General features: G+C 39.5%; 1 protein-coding gene across 1 annotated transcript in view; it reads left to right on the plus strand.

The window, feature by feature from the left end:
* Positions 1-364: 364 nt before the first annotated feature.
* Positions 365-22,855, plus strand: part of fibcd1a (fibrinogen C domain containing 1a) — a 34,165-nt gene continuing 11,674 nt past the window's right edge. The window contains exons 1-3 of the mRNA XM_041242836.1: positions 365-521; positions 1,489-1,625; positions 14,194-14,290. Of these exons, the coding sequence (XP_041098770.1) occupies positions 386-521; positions 1,489-1,625; positions 14,194-14,290 (370 nt within the window). The 5' untranslated portion in view covers positions 365-385. The remainder of the gene's footprint in view (positions 522-1,488; positions 1,626-14,193; positions 14,291-22,855) is intronic.

Consider the following 22,855-nt stretch of genomic DNA (forward strand, 5'->3'; position numbering starts at 1 on the left):
GAGATCTACTGCTGGTTGAAGAGCTGGTTAAACTGCTCCAAGAAAAAACAGACCCATTAAAGTCATCTGTTTTAGTCTACACTCATAAATCGATTTGCTAGGTATGTCATTCCTGCTAGGAGGGCAGTCAGGAGGTCAGAAAAACAATGTGCTCCAATTTCCAGCTTCTTGAAGGACACCAACTCTTCAGCAGTGGCTCGGATTTTCAACAAGGAGAGGTCCTTTAGGGGCAGGGTTTGGGTTTGATCTGGGTTCTACGTACTGTACTGTCGATACTACATATATCAAACAGGTACCTGCAATTTGGAGCAGCCTGACAATCGATCAAATTCACATTCATTTTGCTCTTTTAAACCCTAAGCTGCTGTCCGAGAGTCAAATCAACATGGTGAAGGTAGTGAACTCAGTGAGCGATGCCCTGAACTCCATGCAGAAAGAACAGGGAGGCATTAAAACACGTCTGAAAGCTGATCTGCAGAAGGCCCCTGCCAGAGGAACGCGACCCAGAGGCTGTGCCAATGGTAAGGCTTAGGGCAGCATACCCTCCTGCACTAAATGTGCTCCACTGCAATTACAGCTCCACTGGATTGGATATCCTTTATAATGAATCATGGTGCACAAGGTAAGGTAGGTTTACAGTGTAATGGAGTACCATGGCAATGATATGACTAACCTTGTATATCAGATGGCATTTGGTTAAACCCATTCCTTTCCTGAGCCTATGTAGTGTGACAGTGCTTTATAAGTCGTATCTGTTAGCTTGGTGCACCAGCCGTTCACATGACCAATGTCACATGAGCCATGGACCCACTGGTGGCTTACATTCAGGGGTGGTTTTATATATTATTTCTGGTGTCCTAAAACCCTAAAGAAAAACATTGAACCCCAATGTAATTTGGTGGGATTCAACCCCAAAAATGAATGAAAAGGAATTTTGACCCACAGCAACCCCACAGTGGTAAAATTCAAGCAACACCACTATCTATCTTTATCTGAGCTCAGGCCCTGCTTCTCTAAACACTAAGGTGTGGTCCTCTCGATTAGAGTCAAATACCCATAACAGAGACTGTTTACCAAAGTAGAAAACTATTCATTTGTCTTGTTGATCCAGTAGACTTCATTATCAACCCTGGTTTGGCCAAAGCAATAACATAATGTATCTGATAATAGCTAATAGATAAGTGGCATTCATCAAAGATTTTGAACTGCCTTCATTGATGCTCTCTCCAGCTCTCCAACTAGACATTTTCCTTGTGGTGACAGCTGCTTCAATCAATCAGGCTTCACCAGAGTGACAATCGATGACAGACTAGATAGCCATGCAAGATTTCAAGTGCTCAAGATTTTAATTTACTCTTATTATTAAAAATAAAGTTGTTGTTTTTCATCCTCCCCCCAAAGATCTTTACAGCTTTGGGCACAATTATCTGCCCTGGCAATTACCAAGCCTTGCTAATTAGCTGCCCTCTTGTTTTTGTCTGTCCCCAGGCTCCCGGCCCAGAGACTGCTCTGACATTTACACGAGTGGACAGAGGGAAGATGGCATCTACTCTGTGTTTCCAACTCATTATCCTTCGGGGTTCCAGGTCTTTTGTGACATGAGCACAGATGGAGGAGGGTGGACGGTAAGCCAAGAATTTCAATAAGGACGACTGGTCTTGAGTGTGCCTTCTGCAGTGCAAAAAGCACTCAGCTGCTTAGCCAAAAGAATGCACAGGCTTTGGTTCACACAGCTAGAAGAGTTAAGCCCATTTTCTTTTGGTGTTTAAACTGTATCGAACTGAAGGGCTGTATCAATCATACCAACAGACAACAGAGCAAGTTAATAGCTTGTTACATTAACAAACTGTTGTGCTGTATGTTGAGATGGATCATTAGCTAGACCACTCGTAAAGGTTGGTAGAACTGAAGTAGTTGTTCAAAGGGAAACTTAAAAGAGTCCAGAGCTTTTTATTATAATTACATTCCTTTTTGTATAATTCACACATCTACTGCATACCCCATTAGCAGGATTGTTGAGAAGCCAGACAAGACTGATTGATATTCCCTTTCATTACAACCCATAAAAGCAGTCCTTTATTAATGCATGGAAGTCCTAACATAAAAAAAAATAAAAGAATGATATCACGCCCTATGGTGCAACTGCAAGAATGTGATTGGCTGGCATGTGGTGAAACTACTAGAAGTGTCGTTCCTGTACAGTGTACAGCTGAACCAGACTACTGCCTTTACACATGCGTGGTTTGAGTATTTAGTGTTGTTTGAGTATTTCTTAAAAGCTTATTTTCAACATCTCAGTTACAAAGCCATCACAGAAGAAGTGGGGCTCTCCAAGAGATACATCACAGCATATCACATATACAAAGGAACCGTCGGCTCACTTATCGTTGGTTCCATTTGTCTTCCCAAAAGTGGCTTGAATTTGAATTACATCTATATACTGTAGTACGTAATAAAAAAGGTTTAAAACAATCGTGGAAAGCCATTAGTATCCGAACCAGTGCCTTAAATGGATACAGAGTGACAAGTATAAAATCAATGCATACTATTTGTAAACAATTGTCTTAAACACTGGAGAGATTCAACCGCTCGTTCCCATAGTTCCTGCTGAAGGATGTTGAAAGCATTTCAGCATACTGACACTCAGTGTTGAATTAATAATGTCTGTTTACACGAGATCCAACGCAACTGTGCGTTCTGCAAATAATCATTACTGGAACCATGCTTGTGCACTGGGGGACCGACATCAGTGCATGCCATCCTTAATAGATAAACCCCACTGCCATGCTGGAAGAACAATAATAATAATAACAATAACCATATATTTACATTTATACAGGGCTATTTCATGCACTGAAACATCTCATAATGCAGTTTAGTAATGGTGTAACAGATTGCGGCAAACGCTACTGCCAGCTGCTCTGAATAAGAATGTGTGGGTTTTTTTCTTCCAAACTTGGCATTTTAAGGGTGCTGTGGTGTACCTTCATGCATCTCCACAGAGGCCGATGTGATTTGCATGATAAGGAGTCTGTACTGTGCGGTACAGTGCAGTTTCCTACTGTGCTGGGGTAAGCAAACTTGAAGAGTAAATGAAAACCTCAGGAGACCCATCGAAATCTTTACAGCACGCCGCTGTGAAGTGAACCAGCTATTGAGTGTCATTGTTATGCTCAAGCATTTCAGTCGTAGCTGCTTAGTCCTGTGCTCTGTGTTCACAATGGCTACTAACAAGTGAATAGCTGTGTACATGATTGTTCAGGGCACACAACATTGCAAAAATAGTTTTGCTGTCAAGGCATCGATTTGGAGAGGCAAAATCAATTTCACTGCAGCACAACTTAATGACTGGAACTCAGCTTTGAAAGGCTAAAACAGAGATCACTCAGATGCTGATTAGAGATGAGGGTAGCAGCGAGATGGGCACTCGAATATAATTCGGATCGTATGTGAATATATCATTCAAAGAAGTCCGTGGTTGATTTGGAATTGGATTGATCTCATCTTCAGTTTGCTTCTTTGCCACTTTCACTCAAAAATAATGGCTCCCGTAAAGCAATTGAACCAGTAACACAAGCACAAAACAAAACCAAACATGCTAATTCCCAAACCTGTGTATACATTATTCCATTCAATATATCCAATTTAAAAACCCTTCAGGCACGTGTTTGTTATATAGTGCAAAGTATAAAGCCTTTAATATAAATATGTATCATTCAATATATCATTCCATTGTTCATCTGCTTTCAATTCACTGTGTTTTAGAATGGGTGCAGGGATGGGACGTGGATTTTTTTTCTCAAAGCAAAGTAAAAGACTGATCTTGTGAAAATCTGGTTGAGGACCCTGGTGCTGTTGCATAGAGTGGATCCACAACATAGAAGAGCTCTGTATACAGCAAGCCTTTGCAAGGAATGGCACTCAGGTGTTGATGCACAGGCACACAGAAGCCCAGCTCCGTCTTCTTACGCATCAAAAAAACGCAGAGCTTAAAAAAGTGGCCACCACAATTCCTCATGATCAGCAAAGTAGGAACGCAAGTCACTGTTACCATCTGTCAGGGGCTGGGTAATTCTAAAGGTTGGTAACCATAACCAAAAAGTCTGAGGAGCTTGATGGCATCTGGCGCCACCACAAGAGCATGTTTTGGGATGAACTTGAGCATGGCATTCGTCATCATGCTCCTCTACCTTCTTCCCCTCGCCAGTTCCGTGACATATTAATGACTGAAGAGATCAACATACCTCAAGACTCCTTCCAGCACCTTGTGGAGTCCATGCAACGTCATGTCAAGGCAGTGTTTATTTAAATGACCAACTCATGTATGCATTTAGCAAACACAGGGACAGAAAAGAAAATGTAACCCCAGTGTTCAATTTGAGGACCCAGTGATGTGCTTTTTATACAAAAGGAACAGCCTTAAATTGAAAAGCTTTATATATACACAGATAGGCTTCAGTTGCGTTACTGGAAAATAATCCCATCTAGGGTTTATGTGAAGTCATAAACTACGAGACTGTTAGATCAAATAGTTTAGAAACTGTAAGTTCAAATTGCAAGTGAATTTAATGAATAATAACAATAATGTAAATTAAGTTAATGTTAAAGATTCTTAAATGTAATTTTCTTTTTGATAATTCAGGAAGGGTGAATTAAACTGTGTAGATAATGAACTGCAAAAAAAATGTGTTTTTAAAGAAAAGGTGTTTCAGGGGGTATTCTTTTTTTTTCTTAATCGCTTGTCAGAGTCTAAGATTATTTGTCTCACTGACTTGTTTGGTGCTTCGTTGGTGGAGGATGATTGTAAATCTCCACAGGGACAGATTTCTTAAAAGTGCCTAAAAGCCTCGAATTGTGGGTGTTCTCGAGTGAAAACTAGACATGTTGTGGTCTTGGGGTGCACAGGAGATTAGTTTGGAGCTGCTAAAGTACACGCACGTTCATTGATTGCTGCTAATTCTGTAACTTTAAACTAAATTGTTTTCTGTACACAATCTGACCTGCATAAAAGTTTAAAATGGATGCTGCACGCTTGCTCAATGCTTCGACATTTTGTTTAACCGTGGGTGGTATTAGAACAGGTGCAAGCCTTGAGCACTAACACTGCAGGCTATATAATTTGACATCTCAGGCTGAGATCAGCGCTCATCAAGCCTCCCATGCAATTAGCTGAAGTTTAACACGTGTAAGGAAGGCAGTATAATTCCACAGGGATGAACACAAGGGGCTGATTCACATCATGTGTAAACCAATCCAGTGCACTTTTTAAATAGACACTCGCACATTCCTTATCTGGGAATCATTCAGTATGGGTTGTTTCATTGACGCATACTGAAGCAGATGATAATCAGTGCGGAGCGCTTACATTAACCTTGGATTCCTTTGTTCCTAATTTGCTTCAGCCATTATCTTTATAAAAAAAAAATATATATATACCACCAGTGTGATATTTTGACAGCAGTGGGTATTAATCTTTTGTTCATTCATTTATATATTCCATTTAAAATCTCCTAAGGGGTATATTTCATAACCTACAGGGTATATTTCAAAACTTAAGTCTGTGCTTGAGTTGTTGGGGTGGCAGTAAAGCCTGTTTTGTGATTTAATATTTAACCCAGTAGTGGAAAATGAATTTCCTTTAATAAAATGTATCCTCTCTGCTCGCCCTTGTATCTTGTGGCGCAGCACTGTGCTGCAGAAGACATGAATAGGCTCCATTGCAATTTTAAACACAATTTATCAAAACTTTGAGATTAATGGTGGATATTTCGCATGCTAAATGTTTTGCCTTTTGCTGGAACAAATCAAAGCTTTTAAAATGTTATGAAATCCCCACCCGGAGAAAAAATGGCAAGACATGCCTTTTTTTTGACAAGTTTAACTCACTGCAGCTTGGCGTCATTTTAATGTAATGTTTCAGGGTAGGGTAGGTTAAAGATCAATGCAGAAGACATGCTCCAGCTACGATTGCACGTTACTTGCAGCAGTAGAGGGTTATACTGTATATGACACCCTGGACCTCTGATATACAGAACACCATTCCAAATATAGCATGGCTTGTTTGATCTTGTCTTTTTACTCATACACTTTCTTGGCAGTTCTGTTGTGCATGTATGCAATCTACATTGTATGTAGATGGTAATTCATAGCAATTCAGGTAGGGTAATAACAGTGGTATATATCCATGCATGCCAACAGATACCTCATTGCAAAAAAATAGACTTCTTAAGCAATGTCTTTTTTTCTTCTTTTAGCTCTTTTTGATGATAGTTGACTATGGTATACAGTACTGCCGCGTTGCAGGGAAAGCTGAGTAATGTCTACATTAAGTTTGCTCTGAGTTATTACTGGTGGCATATGAAGTCACAGTTAAAAGATAAAAGCAATCTAAACGCCGAAAAAATATTTACATAGCTTTGCTCTTTGAGTTTCACATTGCAAGGAAGGTTCAAAGCAGAGTGCTACATTGCAGCAGTTTTATTCATATTTCAAATGCTGATATTTTGTGTTTCAGGTTGTTTTAAAAGACCAACCCTTACACAGACGAAAGGAACCCAGTTCCCTATTGATCCAACAGAATGCAATGATTTTTCAGAGACGGCAGTCTAGCTTGCATCTCATTGTAGGTCCCATCGGAGATAAAAATGCATTATTCCTAGAAATATTCTATTGCCCCTTTGGAGAATTACATATTTTATTAGCTTCTTTCGCCAAAGACATATAGTAATGTAATGTGTTTTTTTTTTGCAAAAAGGAATAGTCGGAATGAATGGTTTATATATAATTGACAGCAAGAGCTGTATATGGCTCTTCTTTCACATGGAGGATTCTGAAAAGATGCTTTTAATGGGTACGCATCAGAACTGAAATATTTACAGCAAGAAATTTATTTTTGCGAACTCCATTTCCTGCCAGAATACTTTGACAAATGTGCAACATTGAAGGCAAAGCTTTTTTAATAAAATAGAGCTGTCTTATTTCCCTGAAGAAAATTATTTTGCTGCAACAACAAATGTTTTGATGGCTAAAGTTCAAACAGTGCAAGTACTGAAACAAGAACCTGGGTTTTCTCTGTATTTCTGGCTATTGGGCTTCAATTATTAGAAGTTGTAAGCCTGCCATTGGGATAGCTATATAATCCCAGTGTATTATTCTGAAGAAACTAGACCACCGAGCACACACTCACACACATTGGTATCTACTGCAGTTCTGGTGCTGTCATATCAGGACCATTGTACCTTTTGCAGATGACACATATTACATAGTTCCAGGTCTATGGCGTTGTCATTCTTGGTAATGCTGTGGTCTGACAGTAGATTAAAATATTGTTGATCTAACGTAGACAGCAATCAGTTGTAATCAGGGTAAAGTAACCAGCATTGACATCTCTAGAAGTGAGCAGCTGCAAACCCACATAAAGTACCGGCTGGCACACTGCAGTGGTTTCCACCACAGAGAAGCCTCGCTTCTGTCCTGTGCTGGACTTGAGTGATCTGCGAACAAGCATAGTCTTCTTTCCCTGGAATAACTTGAAATCAGGACTTAAATGGAAGAGGGGTGGGGGGCGAGTCATTGTGGCGTTCTTATCCGGAGCTGTGTTGACATGGTTTTGAGCAGTAGCAATTTTTCTGATTGGAGGCTTCATGCGCCCTTGCATGCTGATACAGTCTCTTCGTCCCCAATAAGCCGTGATTCAAAGTTTTTTTTTTCGTATCTGTTTCTCCTGATGGGCAGCCAGTTAGCGACGGTAAAGGGATTTATCCTGCTGTGTGCAATTAAGATTTTGAGAAAACCCTCCGCATGTGATAAAATTTGCTGTGATATCCCAGTGTGATTGCAGGTGTGATGATTCAGGATTACAACACTCCCATACAAGGGATTAGCACCCTTGTGCGATGGTAGTGTACTTTTGAGCTCAGAGCCGGGGGGAAGCTCGTTGATCACAGCTGGGAACTGTGTTGACCGCTGTGCAGCCTAACCAGAATGGCCACTAGATTTTGTCTTCTCAGCTGGAATCTCAACTCTGGAGTCTAGAAAGGAAACATAATGGAGGGTGCTGGGAAAACAAAATCAATCAAACTCGAGTGTATACAGGCGGCTTGGGAAACCGTTCTCCCTCGTGTCTTGAAAATTTCCTTTACACATAGTGCTCCACTTCAAAGAACATTATCTCCGAGTGGACGGGTGGAGATTAAAAGGGTTTTGATTAGGTGTGAAATGGTTTTCCTGCAAGCCAAAGATTTCGCTTTGAAGTGACAGGGGATTTGCTGGAGATTTCTATAGTTTGACAGTTTGGGGTCTGTGTATTCTGGTTTCTATGAATATATGAAACATATGAATTGGGTTTGCTGCACAAGAAAAGGTCAAGGAACTGTGAGGGGAGCAAATAAATGGAGGGATGATACAGATAAGTGAGAACTTCAAAACCTTTTTTCTATTAATTATCCAAGTTCTCAGAGACATGGTAGTTTTCAAATGAGCTTCTTAGTTTACCATTGCCAATGGCCAGGAAAGGCACTCTAGTTTAGCTTTTTTTGTGATGGTTTTTGAAGGAGAAGAACATCAAGATTCCAAAGTAATAGGCTAACACTAATGGAATATTTATAGAGGAACCATACTGGCAACCTTTTTTTTAATTTATTTTTTAAACTTTTTTTGGAGCTCAAGCTTCCATAATCTGTAACGAAAATCTCTAATCTTTGGATTAGACAACAAACATCTGCCCATCTCTCTAGTGATCCACCTAACCCTATAATACACCGCAGTCTGCAAAATGCCCTTAAAATATATATGAAACCTATAACAGTCAACAAATTGTTAGAGGCATGTCTTGATATGCAGTGTTGATACATATAATGGGTATGATGGGATACATCATAAGAGGCCTAAACCGAGTTTTGATGCTTCTATGTGCTTAGTCAAGGGACCAAAAAAACCACAATGTGGCCATAATAGCCTAACTGCTAAAGGAACGGTACTAATGATTCACTGTAACAAATGAATAGGCTAGGATCTATTAGTGCTAACAGCAGTTTAAACATTTTCTTGATGTTATTTAACTATTCTCTTATGCAAGCTTTTTTCGTTTCGTTTTCTGTTTTAGAATCAGATGAGTTCCGTTCTTTTGCATCAGAGATTTCAGACTGTTTGAAAAGGATTCTAATGAAAAATAAAGTCTCATTAAAGAAGTAATCTAACAGAGGTTTGATATGTCTTGGACTGTAGACGCGAGCCTTACTATTGAAAGGAACCTTACATGGTTGTCAATAGGACAGTAAAAGAGTGGATTAAAACAGTTTCACTGTATATAACACAATGGAACGTCTTACAGGAATATAAAGCTCAGTACTTCTAAATGCAGTACTGAGAGACCTTCTCTGTCTTGTAACGTTTTCCTAATATACAGGCTTGAGTTATGTTAAAATTTGTTTTGCAAAATCTCTTTCCCATCTCAGCCTGTCGGTAGAATTGATGCTGGTAAGTGTCGTTAATTAGAGAGGCATCTCGGAAAATAACAGAAATGCAGCTTGCTTGGGAGGCCCGAGAGAAGAGTCCCGCACTAGTGATTAAGAAGGTCAAGCAAGGTTAAGAAATCTTTATTGGTATCGCCCAGCTAGTCGACACAGGGCTGATACTTTAAATCTTCAAATCCTCATGCATCTTTCCCCAGTTTAGTGCCGTCCTTCTGGCAGGAGTGGAGGGAAAGCTTTTAAAAGGCTTACGACAACTAGTTGAGTAGTTTTTAAGTAAATGCAAGGATCAGACTAATTAAAAAAGGTAAGCAGAGCCACACTTCTTACTGTAGATGCGTTTACCTCACAGTGCACACGCACTCCCAGTATAGACAGGGAAGGAATTAGCAGCACCATCAGATCAACACGAAGACTAATCTCATTCTAGTCACACTTTAAAATAAGTGCCTGTTCATAACGAAGTAATGGCAGTACTAGGGAATGTACAGCTATGGCCAAAACTTTTGCATCACCCTACAGAATAATGTCCCATTAACATATTGAATTGCATACCGCTTTGTAGTTTTCCAAAAGCTGACAAAAATTGAAAAATGTGACGTTTCAAAATTCTTCTTTTTTTTTTAATACATGATGTTAAATAAAAGATCTAAATTATGTTCATGTATTTTTTTTTTTTTTTTTATTATTATTTTAAATGATATATCACTCCTAAAATTCTAGGTGATGAAAAACTTTTGGCCATAGTTATAGCATGGATAACTGTTTAATTAATATTAATTCATCAAGAAGATCCTATGTCCTGTACTTGAATTATTTATACTAGGTGTACCCTTCGTTTACTACTGAAAAATCTCTAGAACAACTCTTTTGATGTCTATGTTTCTCTTGCCTTACCTCTGATCCATATATTATGAGCACCTCATGAGCTGTTTTGTCACATCTCAACAAATTCTTGTTCATCTTTTTCCCAAAAGTCATATATAGTAAGTAGTAGTTTCATTGGGAAGAAAAAAGTTTCATTGGGAAGAAAAGCATTTTCAAGTTGGTGTATCATATATATATATATATAGACACACACACACACACAGCTGGAAACCATTAGCATTTATTAGCATTGGTTTATTTTTGATCTCTCTCTGCGTCTTTCCCTCCTTCTAACAATGTTTGTCATCTGCCGAGCTCTTTGGGTGTCAGACAGCATTCCCAGCTTGTCTCTTGGTGTTTAGTGGCAGGATGTTATTCATGTCTGCTGAGCCGCCCACAGTGATTCGAAGGCTGGTCTGGAGATCGATCTCTGCAGTTCCAAGAAATGCCAGAAGCCTCCATCTCTTCAGACAGGGAGATGACCCCAGGTGTCTAATATTCAATTCAATGTGACAGCTCTGTGTCTGACTCTGGCTGTTACTCAGAACTTTACTCTAGTTTACATGGGCCTTCTGTTACAGTGTAAGGAAAGCATTCTGTTTTCTGGCTTGGAGCCCTTTCAAGAAATAAACACTAGTTTTCCACCCACAGCGTTTTGCAAACCCAGACATGCTGGCTAATATGTGATTGTTTAAAAGTTGTATCACAGTGGCATCGCTAAGAATCCCACACTCTTCTGTCGTGCCACCTTCTGTCTAACAAGGTGTCATTTTTAAGTAATATTTAGATGCCTAATATGTTACACTAATATGTTAATAACGAACTGCATAAGCTGCAGTTAAAACATTTACAATGCCTTACAATTAAAATAATTATTTTGTGGGCAGTTGGCAACATTTTCTGTTGGGTTAAACATTTTGCTTTTGGAGGCTCAAGATCAAACACAGGATAATAATTGCATGAAAGTTCCACTTTCAACAAATGCATGCACTTATGTATATAAAAAAGGGAAAAACTTATTAGTAATCCACCTACAAGCTTTAGTATTGCATTTTTAAAATCAATTTTATTACAACAACTTACCATGCTGTTGATGCAAACTTCTGAACATCTTTACCCCCTACATCTTGCATACATTTTAAAATACTGATCACACTTTAGTTTAACAGATGTTGGTCACACTAACCGGAATGCTACTTCGCCAACTCCAAGGCAATCGTATCTTTGAAAACAGAGTTACATCTATTTACAAGCACTTTTAAAGACGTTACTGTGGTAATGTTTTGTACATATCAGGTTTTATTCTGTTTTGCAAGTTAATAAATATGTTACTACATTTTAAACATTAACAAAGGTATGTTAGTAAGATAGATGTTAACAGTTAATAAACTAAAAGTAGTAACTCATTAAATAGAGTGTCCTAAACAGCGGAGCAAAATGGATCTATTTAATCCCCCTGTGCTTTTAAGAGTCATGCACAATCATGATTGCACCTGGATTTATTAAATGCCTTGAGAAAATGTAGTCCACTTTATGGTACCTATCTCATATGCTAAATTAAACTGCTGCTGCCACTTCCATTTTGCATAACTGCATACTGATAGCACGTTAATAAAACCCTTACACAAAGCTACCTCAATAGCATTGCAGCACTCCTTTCTCTATGGTCAGAAGTGTTAACATTATTATCTCACCTCTCAGAACTTGGCAATTATTTTTCTGCTGGCGTTTCCTGCAAATAGATACACTGGAAAATTGACCCTATTATTACGCTATTGAAACACGTCAAACCTAGAGCAAGGTCACAAAGCTGGCTTTTAATAGAGCCTTTTACAGCACTGGGGAATCCCCCCTGGATTGCAACAACCTAGCCATGGTTTTACTAGTTACCCATACAAACAGGTGGAATTTCCCAATGCTGTAAAATGCTCTAATAGAAAATCCAGGGGTGGTTTATAACAGCAGAACTAAGTTGATCAATACAAACCCTCAGTTTCTTTAGAATTGTTTTTTCTGATAGGAGACTCCACCGAGAACCAGTGGTCTTGTTATAAGAGTACATGCGTTCCTATTAGGCAAGCAGACTTCCACTTAAGCTATCAAAACCACCAATGGATTTCTGATATCTCTTTTTAAAACCCAGCTTAGTGGCGCTGATTAGTGCTCATTACTGACACAAGAGTAAAGGCTTCTTCTGATTCCAGGCACTGCTTGCTGAGGTCAGTTGGCACTGATGTGGCTCTGCAAGTTGATTTCTGCTATAAAGAGCATTCGGAATTTCAAAGCCTTTGCACTCCGCGGACGTGACTGTTTTGAAGACAGGTTTGCCGAGCCGTTACTGGGAAAGGTGCATTAAGGTGTACTCTGCCGAACATCCGTAATCTGCTGAAAGCACAAATTGCACAATACTTCTTTTTCCTCCTTTATTTTGTAAAATACATTTTTTAAAAATCCATTATCTTTTATCACAGGGATCTGGAAACATATCAGCTTGGACAAGCACTTGCATAGATCTTGAGCGCACAAAATGTGCTGTGTGGCAGCAGGCCAGAAGGAGGGAAGCAGGTATCTGCTGGAGAGTTTGCTTTTCATCACAGTTTGTTGTCAGTTTAAAGGCAGATAGCTTGGGCAGATTATACAGAACCCGGACTCTGCCATTATAGGGGACACTGCATTGAATGATACGCATCACAAAATAAAAACACAATCTATGGAGCATTGAAAAATATTCCTTTAAGAATTAGTATGTTGTATGTACACCCTCAAAACACACCATAACCCTTTCAACAAACACCAATGCCATTACAGGGGCTTGCAGGTGCAGTCAGTCCTATTGGGGCACAAAATAGCAAGTCCAGGAGTCCAAAGTAGACTTTCAAAACCAAGATACTAGAAAGGCATAGGTTTACTACATTATCACCTTTATGTCCTTTTTACAAACATCTGAAACAATAAAAGCACCAAAATAAAATAATAAAAAAGCAATAAAAAAAATTAAAAATGGTCTGAATTTAATAAGGGAACGCGTCAGTGATGAAAGTACTGCCAATGTGTCTCTGTGTAACTCGATTTAGGGATTCGTGGAGGAAGCCCAGTAGGTGTGAGGTCACAGAGTTGAGGGACTGGAATTGAGCAGCATCAGCAGCAGCAGCTCTTACCTGCTGACTCCCTGCAGCTCCCCCGTCCTTTTGCTGCCGCGGAGACGAGAGACTGCCGAATTAGCTGCCAGATGGCGGCGGGGTTGTGAAGTGGACATCTGTCCGCTAGGGACTGTAGAGACCCGGGAAACAATGAAAGCGTTTCTTCAAAGTCACTTTTGGTCACATAGGAGGTGATAATAGATAATCAGAACATGGACTTCTCTGTAGACGTGGCGACTGTTCCCTTCAAAGACTGCAACAAAATTGGCCACCTGTTTCAAAGTACAGCTTGCCACCCTGTTTTGATAGCAGCGTACTGTTTGTTTTCCACGATTGTCCACCGCAGTGTTTGTTTTTAATTGTGTGTATCTGGAATAACGAAATTCAAAAGAGCCTGGCACTTAAATTATTGTACCCAGAAACCTGTAGCAACTTGGGGGCTGCGTTGGGGAAGGAAATTTCCCATCAACATTGCTCAGCTTATCAAGGGAAATAAAGAATAATAAATTACAATAACACCTGAAACAAAAAGTCAGCTACAAATTAATTAGATCTTCTATCTACTATCTTTTTTTTTTTATTGTAGTTTCTCGAGCGACCTGAATAAATGAAATGCATTCCAGCTTACCTGATTGCTGAAGTAATTGATGTCAAACCTACACTAAACATCTGATCATAAGCAAGGCTTTTCAAGGCATTGTTTCGTCCTGTTTTAGGTTATCCAGCGTCGGGAGGACGGCTCGGTGAATTTCTTTAGAGGATGGGATGCATACACAGAAGGATTTGGAAAGATAACTGGGGAGCACTGGCTAGGTAGGTACAAAGAACTATTTTGTAACAAAAAAAAAAAAGAATGATCTCCACTAAAATATATTTTTTTTTTACTTTTTTCCTCTCTTCATGTATCAATATTCTGCAAATATTACTAGAATCTAGCTGAAAAGTACTTGAAATACCCTCCAACGAGTAACCCAAATCCATGTCGTCTCCACTGCTTTACCCCCCAAAAAAGATCCATTCTCCTTTTTTTTTTCTAAATCTACATAAATACTGTGGTACTCACCTGTGCCTCCTTTAGTCCATTCCAGTCTACCACCTTGTTCCAACCAGGTTCTTAATTAAGTAAAGCGATGGGTCTGGCTTTAACTGTAAATCACTGTAAATCAAATCACTTAAATATCAAGGCGCTTCCAATCCCAGATTAAATCATCAATCACTTAGCTACTTTCTTACTTGTTCCTCCACAACATTAAGTCCACTGATCAGGAAAGAAAGGATTCATCTTACCTCAATCCACCATGTCCTCGCTGTGCGTCAGAGTTCGCCTCCCATCGTCCCATCCTCCACCTGATTTTTTTTGGCTTCGTCTATTGGGGGAGGGCAGCTATCCTGCCCCCCTGCCCGTGGCTTCCCTACAGTCAGCCTCTCCACTTATCTGCAAGCTACTTTATAGGCAGGACTACCTCAAAAGGCGAGGCCAAAGCCCAAAGAATGTAAAATATATATATGGTAACTAATCTATCGCATGAGTTTGTGACTGAATTGACTTGAATACCTAGCTGGATTAAAACAAGTAAAAGGCCATAATTATACTTTATAATGTCTGTGCCTCCGCCATAGTTCTGATTAAATCCAGTCCCTGATTGAAACAAGGCTTTAAACTGCTCAGTTTATTAATTAAGGACATGACTGATATGCAGCTCAAACATTATTTCGATTGTATCAGCCTGCAGGGGTCTGGTTTTTTGTTTTTTTTTTTTTTTTTTTTTTTTTTTTTTGTACAGCACATGTCCTCCAGCTGGGTGATTAGAATGCAAAGCCTGACATTTTGGGCAGGATCATATCAATATGCCAGACGAACGATCTTAACTGTTATAATTGCTGAGGAAGGTACTGTCCTGTGTGCCAGTCTGAGTGCAACTCTCAGATCAGAATGAATTCATTACAGGGGTACGGACTGTAATGTACTGATCTACGTTTATAATGTACCTAATAATCATTATCTCAAAGAATTGCATATATTGAAAGACATATCTAGGGCATGAATGGGCAGACTTAGCCGCATTACTACCAGATCTCTCAAAAAAAAAAAAAAAAAACGCAGGAAGGTACAAAGGAGTAATGGGTATCGTACTTTGTGTTCAGGAAAATAGATTCAGTGAACCCATGCAGAAAACGCATGACATTCGGAAGAGACTTGGCACAGCGCTCCATAGACTTGTTTAGTTTTCTCTCATGTGGAAAATGTTTCGCTAGCAAAGTTTAATCTATAGTGACTCCCTTGGTTGCTATTTAAAATGATTGCATCAGGTGAATCAGCCTGCATACTGCGTAGAATTACTACTGTAGCCATTACAGTATATAAAACATCCCGTAAACGTAGCTTGCTGGTATTATTATTATTATTATTATTATTATATTATTATTATTATTATTATTATTATTATTTTCTGTCAAGTCTGCACATATTTTTGGTTTTGTATATTCCAATAGTTCCCATGGTGCCCGGCTACTATTGTGTTATCATGATAATTAGGGATTTTTTCAACAAAGTCAGATCTTTAACAACAAACCCCAATTAGTCACTGAGTAATGCTAAAACACTTATCCACTAATTGTTTAATCCCACTGCAGTTAGCAAACAGTAGAATTAAAACACGATTATGAAAAATCATTCAAACGGTTTTTAAAAAAGTTAACTGTAATTATTCATTGCTAACACTGCTAAGTGCTAAACGCTCCCTGGAACATTGACACACTGAATAGAGAATATGATTATCGCCTCGCTGGATGGCAGTTTTGAAATCTGATCGTGACTTTAAGATCATGATTAAGTTAAAGGTTTGGGGTTACACTGTGCTTTAAAGTTAGGATTAGGTTTATGCCCAGATGCTTCTGGAAGCGCAAATGTTCTGCAGCATTCAGATAAATCAATGAGACATACCCTAAAGCATCTCTTTTCTTCATTCCAGTTAATACAGTTAGCTGCTATAAGGATAGCTCAGCCATAATACAAATGTAATTCTACTACATTTTTGAACACGGTAAAATGTAAAAACCGTACATATATATTATCTTTGCCCTGCCGCTTCATACTTCCTCCTGCTGTTGAAGAATCATCTGTTTTATATAACCACTGCCCTAGTTTCATTCCCTCTAACTGAAAACCTGCCCGCACACACAGACACACACACACACACACACTGTCTTCCTTCAGTTTTGTTCTATATTGAAATTTCCATAAGCTTGGCGAAGCAGTTTTACCCTTCGTCGCTTCTGCTCTGTGAGGTCGTCCGAGTTGTGCCTGACTCTCATTTTTTGTAACGCACTCATACTCTGCATGTGCAGCAGGGCTGAGGCTGGGCGTGAACTGACGACCCCGCACATCGCACGTGAGCGCTTAACCTCACCTCACCGGCAGCACATCTGTAACAGCACTGCATCACACACTGCCCGTTACACGCTTCACACCTTTAACCTCGGTGATTGGCTGCAGCCAGCCTACGAGATCCGGGTCACGGCATTAGTTTAACAGGGCAGAGGCTGGACGCGGAGCAGCGACCCTGTGCACGAGTGTCACAGACAGGGGACTCAATCCGCAATGGCAGTGTATCGCACAACACTGCCCATTACACATGGCACCCTTTACTTTATACATTTGAAAGTTTGAAAGAGGTTTGATAGCCAAGACCACAGCTGCAATCTGAACATCAAGGACCAGTGTGTCAAATATCTACAAGGAAACGCAGGACGTTCCCGAGGGCTTCTGATCAGTCAATAAGTGGTCTGAATCGACTGCTGGTGGCGAGGTGAAGTGCTATGGAGGACTATGAGAACTGAAAGGCGTCAATCAATACACACATTAAACCGAACACAGACTGCAGGTTGTGAGACGGCTGTATCGACCAGTTATGCAGAATGGATTATCATAATGGTGTACCAGTAAGAAAACCACTGCTGAAATTCACAGAGGCAAAGGCTGACTTTTCAGCTGAATGGACAACATGTGGTGGCTGTACATTAGTGGAGAAAGGTTCTGTGGTTTAAAAGAATCTGTTTTCTATTATTTTTAATACTGATGGGACCTAAGAAAAATGTCATTCAGTACTGCGCCAAGCAGTGGCAGGACTAATGCTTTTCCTTTTGGAGATAATGCCAGTGTACATTTGAGTTTATCAAGTAATCCCCAAACCATGTGTCTACATGATATTTCTATCCGATGTCTTTTTTTTTCTATACAATGCTCTTGATAACTTTCATCTAGATTCACTTTTTTCTCCAAATTAACCTAAGTATTTCAGATGCTGCAGAAAAAACACACCAAACGTATTTACCAGAATTAAACCATTTATATTTAAGGTTTTGTGACGTTACAACTGTACGAAACTAACGCAAAGTGCACCTCATCCAAAGACGTCAAAACGGATTTGGATATTTTTATTTCCTCGCTGAAAAACAAAACAAATAAACCAAAAAAAAAAAAAAAACCTGGGTCAGCCGTTTTTTTTTTTATTCCAAAAAAGGTCAATCTTGTCCACTCTGTGACCTTTCCATGTAACAAGACTACTACAGTGCACGATATTGTGAGGAATCGCACCTTGCTGTTAATATGAAAGAAATTAAAACTAACAAAACAGAAAAAAAAACCAACTGCATTGTTGTGTTGGTGCGCAGCAACTTCCTGCTTTCTGCAATCATTCTGCGCAGTTTATTAAAACACTAGATTGATGCTTCCAGCTCTGCCAGGCATACATCTCTGTGGATCGCATGTCAATTTCATTCCTTTGTGTTGCATTATTTTATCTTGTTATTAAAAGTCCACTTTAATAAGGCAGGAGAGGTTCTTAACACTTACTATATGTTTGAGAGCTTCTTACATTTTTACTCTATTTAAATCGCTTTTAAAGTGATTGTAGCCAACTAAATAATAATTAATCAAATAATGTGGTATACTTAAAACAAAGGGGGAAGCATACAATAAGTTTTCTGCAAATGTTCCAAACATCTCTTCAGTTTCCCGTATTTTGGGGTGATGGACATCCCTGCAGACTGTTTGAGACGTAGCATGACAGTAAATAAATACATGCATGAGATGGAGGCACAGGTCTGGATTGAAAATGTGCTTGTATTATGATCTGACTGTATTTTTAAGAGAGCTTGGAGTACCGGGCTGATTCAAGCGAGCGCAGTACAATGGACAAGACAAGTGGAACCTATTACAACTAATGTGTTTATCTACAGAATGCATGCACCCATACTGCTGAATAAAACATGTGTTGTACTTCTGTGAGCTACACAATGCATTTCACTAAATGACACAATGACTGTCTTTGCAAGGGTATTATTGCTGTTAACCATTTACTAACATACTGTGCAGTATCCATTCCATGAATACAGAGAAAAAGACAACACTTTTTTTCTGTGATTTTCTGTATTGCTTTTATTCAAGCTTGCAATTCAACAGCTGAAATCACTCCATATCCAGTGTCCAATCAACTGTCTCACTAATTAGGTGATTAAGTGCATATGCGTCACTCAAGGGTGTCATGGTCAAGGATGATTGAGTAATTAAAAAGAGACCAAAAACTTTTCTTCAATGCCCAACATTTATTTACCTTATTTTTTTAATAATAGTAATACGTTTCTTTTGATGCTCGGTATATAGATAAGAAAAAAACAAAGTTATTCTTACATAGCAGAATATAATAACAGTTAACTGTGCTGCCATAGAAAGGAAAAAAAAACTTTTTATGCTGTGTGATCCAGTGACGCTGCAATACGCTGTTTTAAATGTCATTTCAGTCAAGACCGTTCGTAATACATCACAATCTTATACTGCAGCTAGCAGAAAAAAATCTGGCATGGCAATGCATAAGCTGAGAAAAATGTCAAGTAAAATTGAATGGCAAAAACAAAAACAAAAAAAGTAAATCAAATTATTTTGCCACGGTTCTAAATCCTAGAACAGCATGCCCCCATGATCTCCAGGATAGTAAGCCTGAACTGTTCTGAACAATGAATCTCATATCATCCTACCGTCCACTGTTTAGCCTGAACAAGGTGCTATGAACAAGGAAATATATGCATGATAGAATCAGATAAGTCCCCACATGCAGTTTTAATAAAAGGGGCTTGTTGTCACGCGTGATATCAGCAGGGATTTCTTCAAATAGATCTTTATAATCTTTTCGAATTCTCTTTCTTCTGTGTATCATATTTTTATGAAGGCTTTTTTTTTTTTTTTTTTTTCTAAGAGCACGGTTAAATATTAATTTTTTCTTGAAATAAAGACAGAACTTTTTATTACAGGAGTTCAAGGTTCTATCTTCTTTGTGTTACTGAAAGCTCTCTAAATGTGTTATTTAATATGTTGTTTGTGTGTGCCTCCAAAGCAGCACATATTAAAAATAGGCTGTTAGGTACTGCTGTGTCAATAGGTACACTGTACTCATTTAAATTGAATCTGATTCGAACCCAGGCAATCAGAGGCATGTTACAATTAGAAATAAACGGAAGAGTCACACATACACAACATTTTCATAACCTTGGGCCTTTTATTCATTATTTAATACAGCAGTGTGCAAATGTATTAGAAAACGTCAAGATGTGTCATTTATATACCTACCTGCATGAAAACCGCATGGTGCGAGAATTTGAATTTTAATCAGTGTTATAGAAACAATAGGCACTTCTGTGTGACAATGTTACACCACTTTATGCTTTAATTAGGCATCTTCAACAACCTAAATTAATTATCACTAATTTGCTTATTTTTTTTTAACAATTATTTTTATTCGTTTCCCAATTCGTAATGCCCAATTATTATTATTCAACCTGGCTCATTTTGCAACCCCCGCACTAACTCGGGAGAGATGAAGACAAGCATCGTGTCCCCAGAAACGAGTGCCGTCAGAAGTTCTCCAGAACTTACAGCGTCGGAGGACCACGCAGTTCTGAATTGCGTACAGGCTGGCTTGCAAGTGCCCGGCCAGCCACAGGGGTCGCTGGTGTGCGGTAAGCCAAAGACTCCCCAGCCAACCTAACCCCTACCCTGCCAGGGCAGCGCTTGGCCAATTGTGCGCCACCCCTCGGGAACTTCCGTCCACGGTTGGCAGTGGCATAGCTTGGATTCAAACCGGCAATCTCCAAGCTATAAGGCGCATCTTGCACTCCGGGCAGAGTGCCTTTACCAGATGCGTCACTCAGGAGCCCCAATTAATTCACCTATTTTGAAAATTCTCCAAGATTGCAGTTTACAATGGTTTGATTTCATATGCACAACAAATCCAAACTACAGAGACAATGGAGTGTTCTAATACATGTGCACACTATTGTAGATCACCTTTTACACAAACAGACCCAGAACAAGTGAGGGTGCTTTTAGTATTCATGTGTCTGCAGTGCTTGGACACTGTGAAGTATTGTTTAATCAAAGCCACATAGTGCACCACTGCACACAACTTGTATTTGCGCCAGCGGGGTTCTATGATATTTTCAGAGCACAAGATCCCCTGCTGATCAAAAGATGTCAGGTGTGTTGTGGCAGAGCAAAAGCCCTGCCGGGTTGACATGTGTGTGTGTATGTGTGTGTGTGGGGGGGGGGGGGGGGCATTGGCTTGGCAGGGAGGGGGTTAAAACTACATTTAGAATTAGTTTTGAGAATATATATCAGTGTTAGTTGGTGAGGGTATGTATGCTGTGCTGTGTAAATATATATTACACCTATATACACAAGGTTTACACAGTACCTTATTCTTTACTGACAGCCTCTTGCCTTTACACAGACTGCCCCGTACAAACACTTTGTCACTGTTAAATACCTGCCTGCTAATTACAGGCAGGTGACTTTGATTATTTCGTCTGCCACATATCCTTCCCTGGCCACACCCATTCCGTGGCCACTCTCCCTCCACCTTTAACGCTTCCACCAGTTCAAGCAGCTCTTGCTGTGGTGCCGGCCACTTCACTCTTGCCAACACCAGCTCTAGAGACGGGCAACTCTGGTTCCCGTGTGGGCAACCCCAGCTCTTCCCTCCATCTCTGGTAGCTTTCCTTTCGTGCAGCGTTCGACTGCACCAATGCTTTTAGTAGGTCTCCCCACTCCATTATTTTATTCTTCCGTTTTTTTTTTAATTTCTGTTGGTTTCATAGGGCTTTGTACCACTGCCACCAAATGTGGTTCATTCGGGTTCGTTTTCGCCCACATGGAGTGCTAACTGCTTTTTCTTTTTGTTCCTCACTATATCGGACGTCTAAGCCATTTTCCGACCAAAAAAGACTAATTTTTTCACTTTTTGCACACGCAAAAGGTTTGCCCAGTACCGCACAAAGAAATCATTAGCCTAGTTTCACTGATTCCTTGGTCATTGTATCAGTTGTACCTTCATATTTCTAGGGCAGTTTTTTTTTACCTTGACGACTTAATCATGTCAAATACAAGAGAACAACAGCCAGGTCATAAAATACATACTCACTCACCCTTGGGCTTCCAGCATCGAGACTCATTCTTCTGGGTGAATGTATTCCGGCCGTTTCCAGTACACCGTGCATTAGTTCCTGCCTATCAGCGAGTAGCTAGACTACAGGTTATCAGAAATTATATACATTTGACAGCTAAAAACCCTGAACGACTTATGAGTTCGGTTCAAATATTTCTGGTATCTTATTCCAGTCGTAACCTCAAAACACTCAAACAAAAGATCTTATAAGTAAAGTAGACACACATTTCGACTTTGTCAGCTTGACTAAGCTCCACTCCCCCACCCCACGCCCCCGGTACAGCACAAAGAATATTACAGCACTCAATATTGGAGCTACATAACTGAGGCAGAATCCCATAAACCAACTATCCAGAAAAAAGGGATACGACTTTGAGATATGACATTTAGATCAAGTGAATAGACCCCAGAGATCCTTTCAAGGGAGTAAATTACAGGGGAATCTTTCTTTCTTAGATGGCATTAGAGAAGCGATTTGTTATTCAGATCCCTGCAGTGCTAGGCCATCATGCTTGGACTGTTGAAAGAAACCAAATGAAATGAAGATGAGATACTTGTGGTTCTATGGGGTATCTTAGTGCAACCACAAAAACACAATCAAGTCAGGTAGACAAACATTTCGGCTTGTGTCTTCTTCAGTGTCTTCGTTTGCCTCCTTGACTCTCTAGTTTATTACCTTTGCTTATTCCCAGAGCTGTAATACAATGCATGCAAATAGTGACATCAGAGCACTACGACAAGCTAAACAGCGCCGCTTAGAGAATAAAGGAGAACTCTCATAAAACTTAACAGTAGAGCTGCATAACTCAGTTAGAATCACTTAGGAGATTACCAACATTATTGAAAGAAAAAGAGCAAACCATTGAAATTTGACATTTGA

This window comes from Polyodon spathula, unplaced genomic scaffold (assembly GCF_017654505.1).
Source record: "Polyodon spathula isolate WHYD16114869_AA unplaced genomic scaffold, ASM1765450v1 scaffolds_1425, whole genome shotgun sequence".
Taxonomy (NCBI): domain Eukaryota; kingdom Metazoa; phylum Chordata; class Actinopteri; order Acipenseriformes; family Polyodontidae; genus Polyodon; species Polyodon spathula.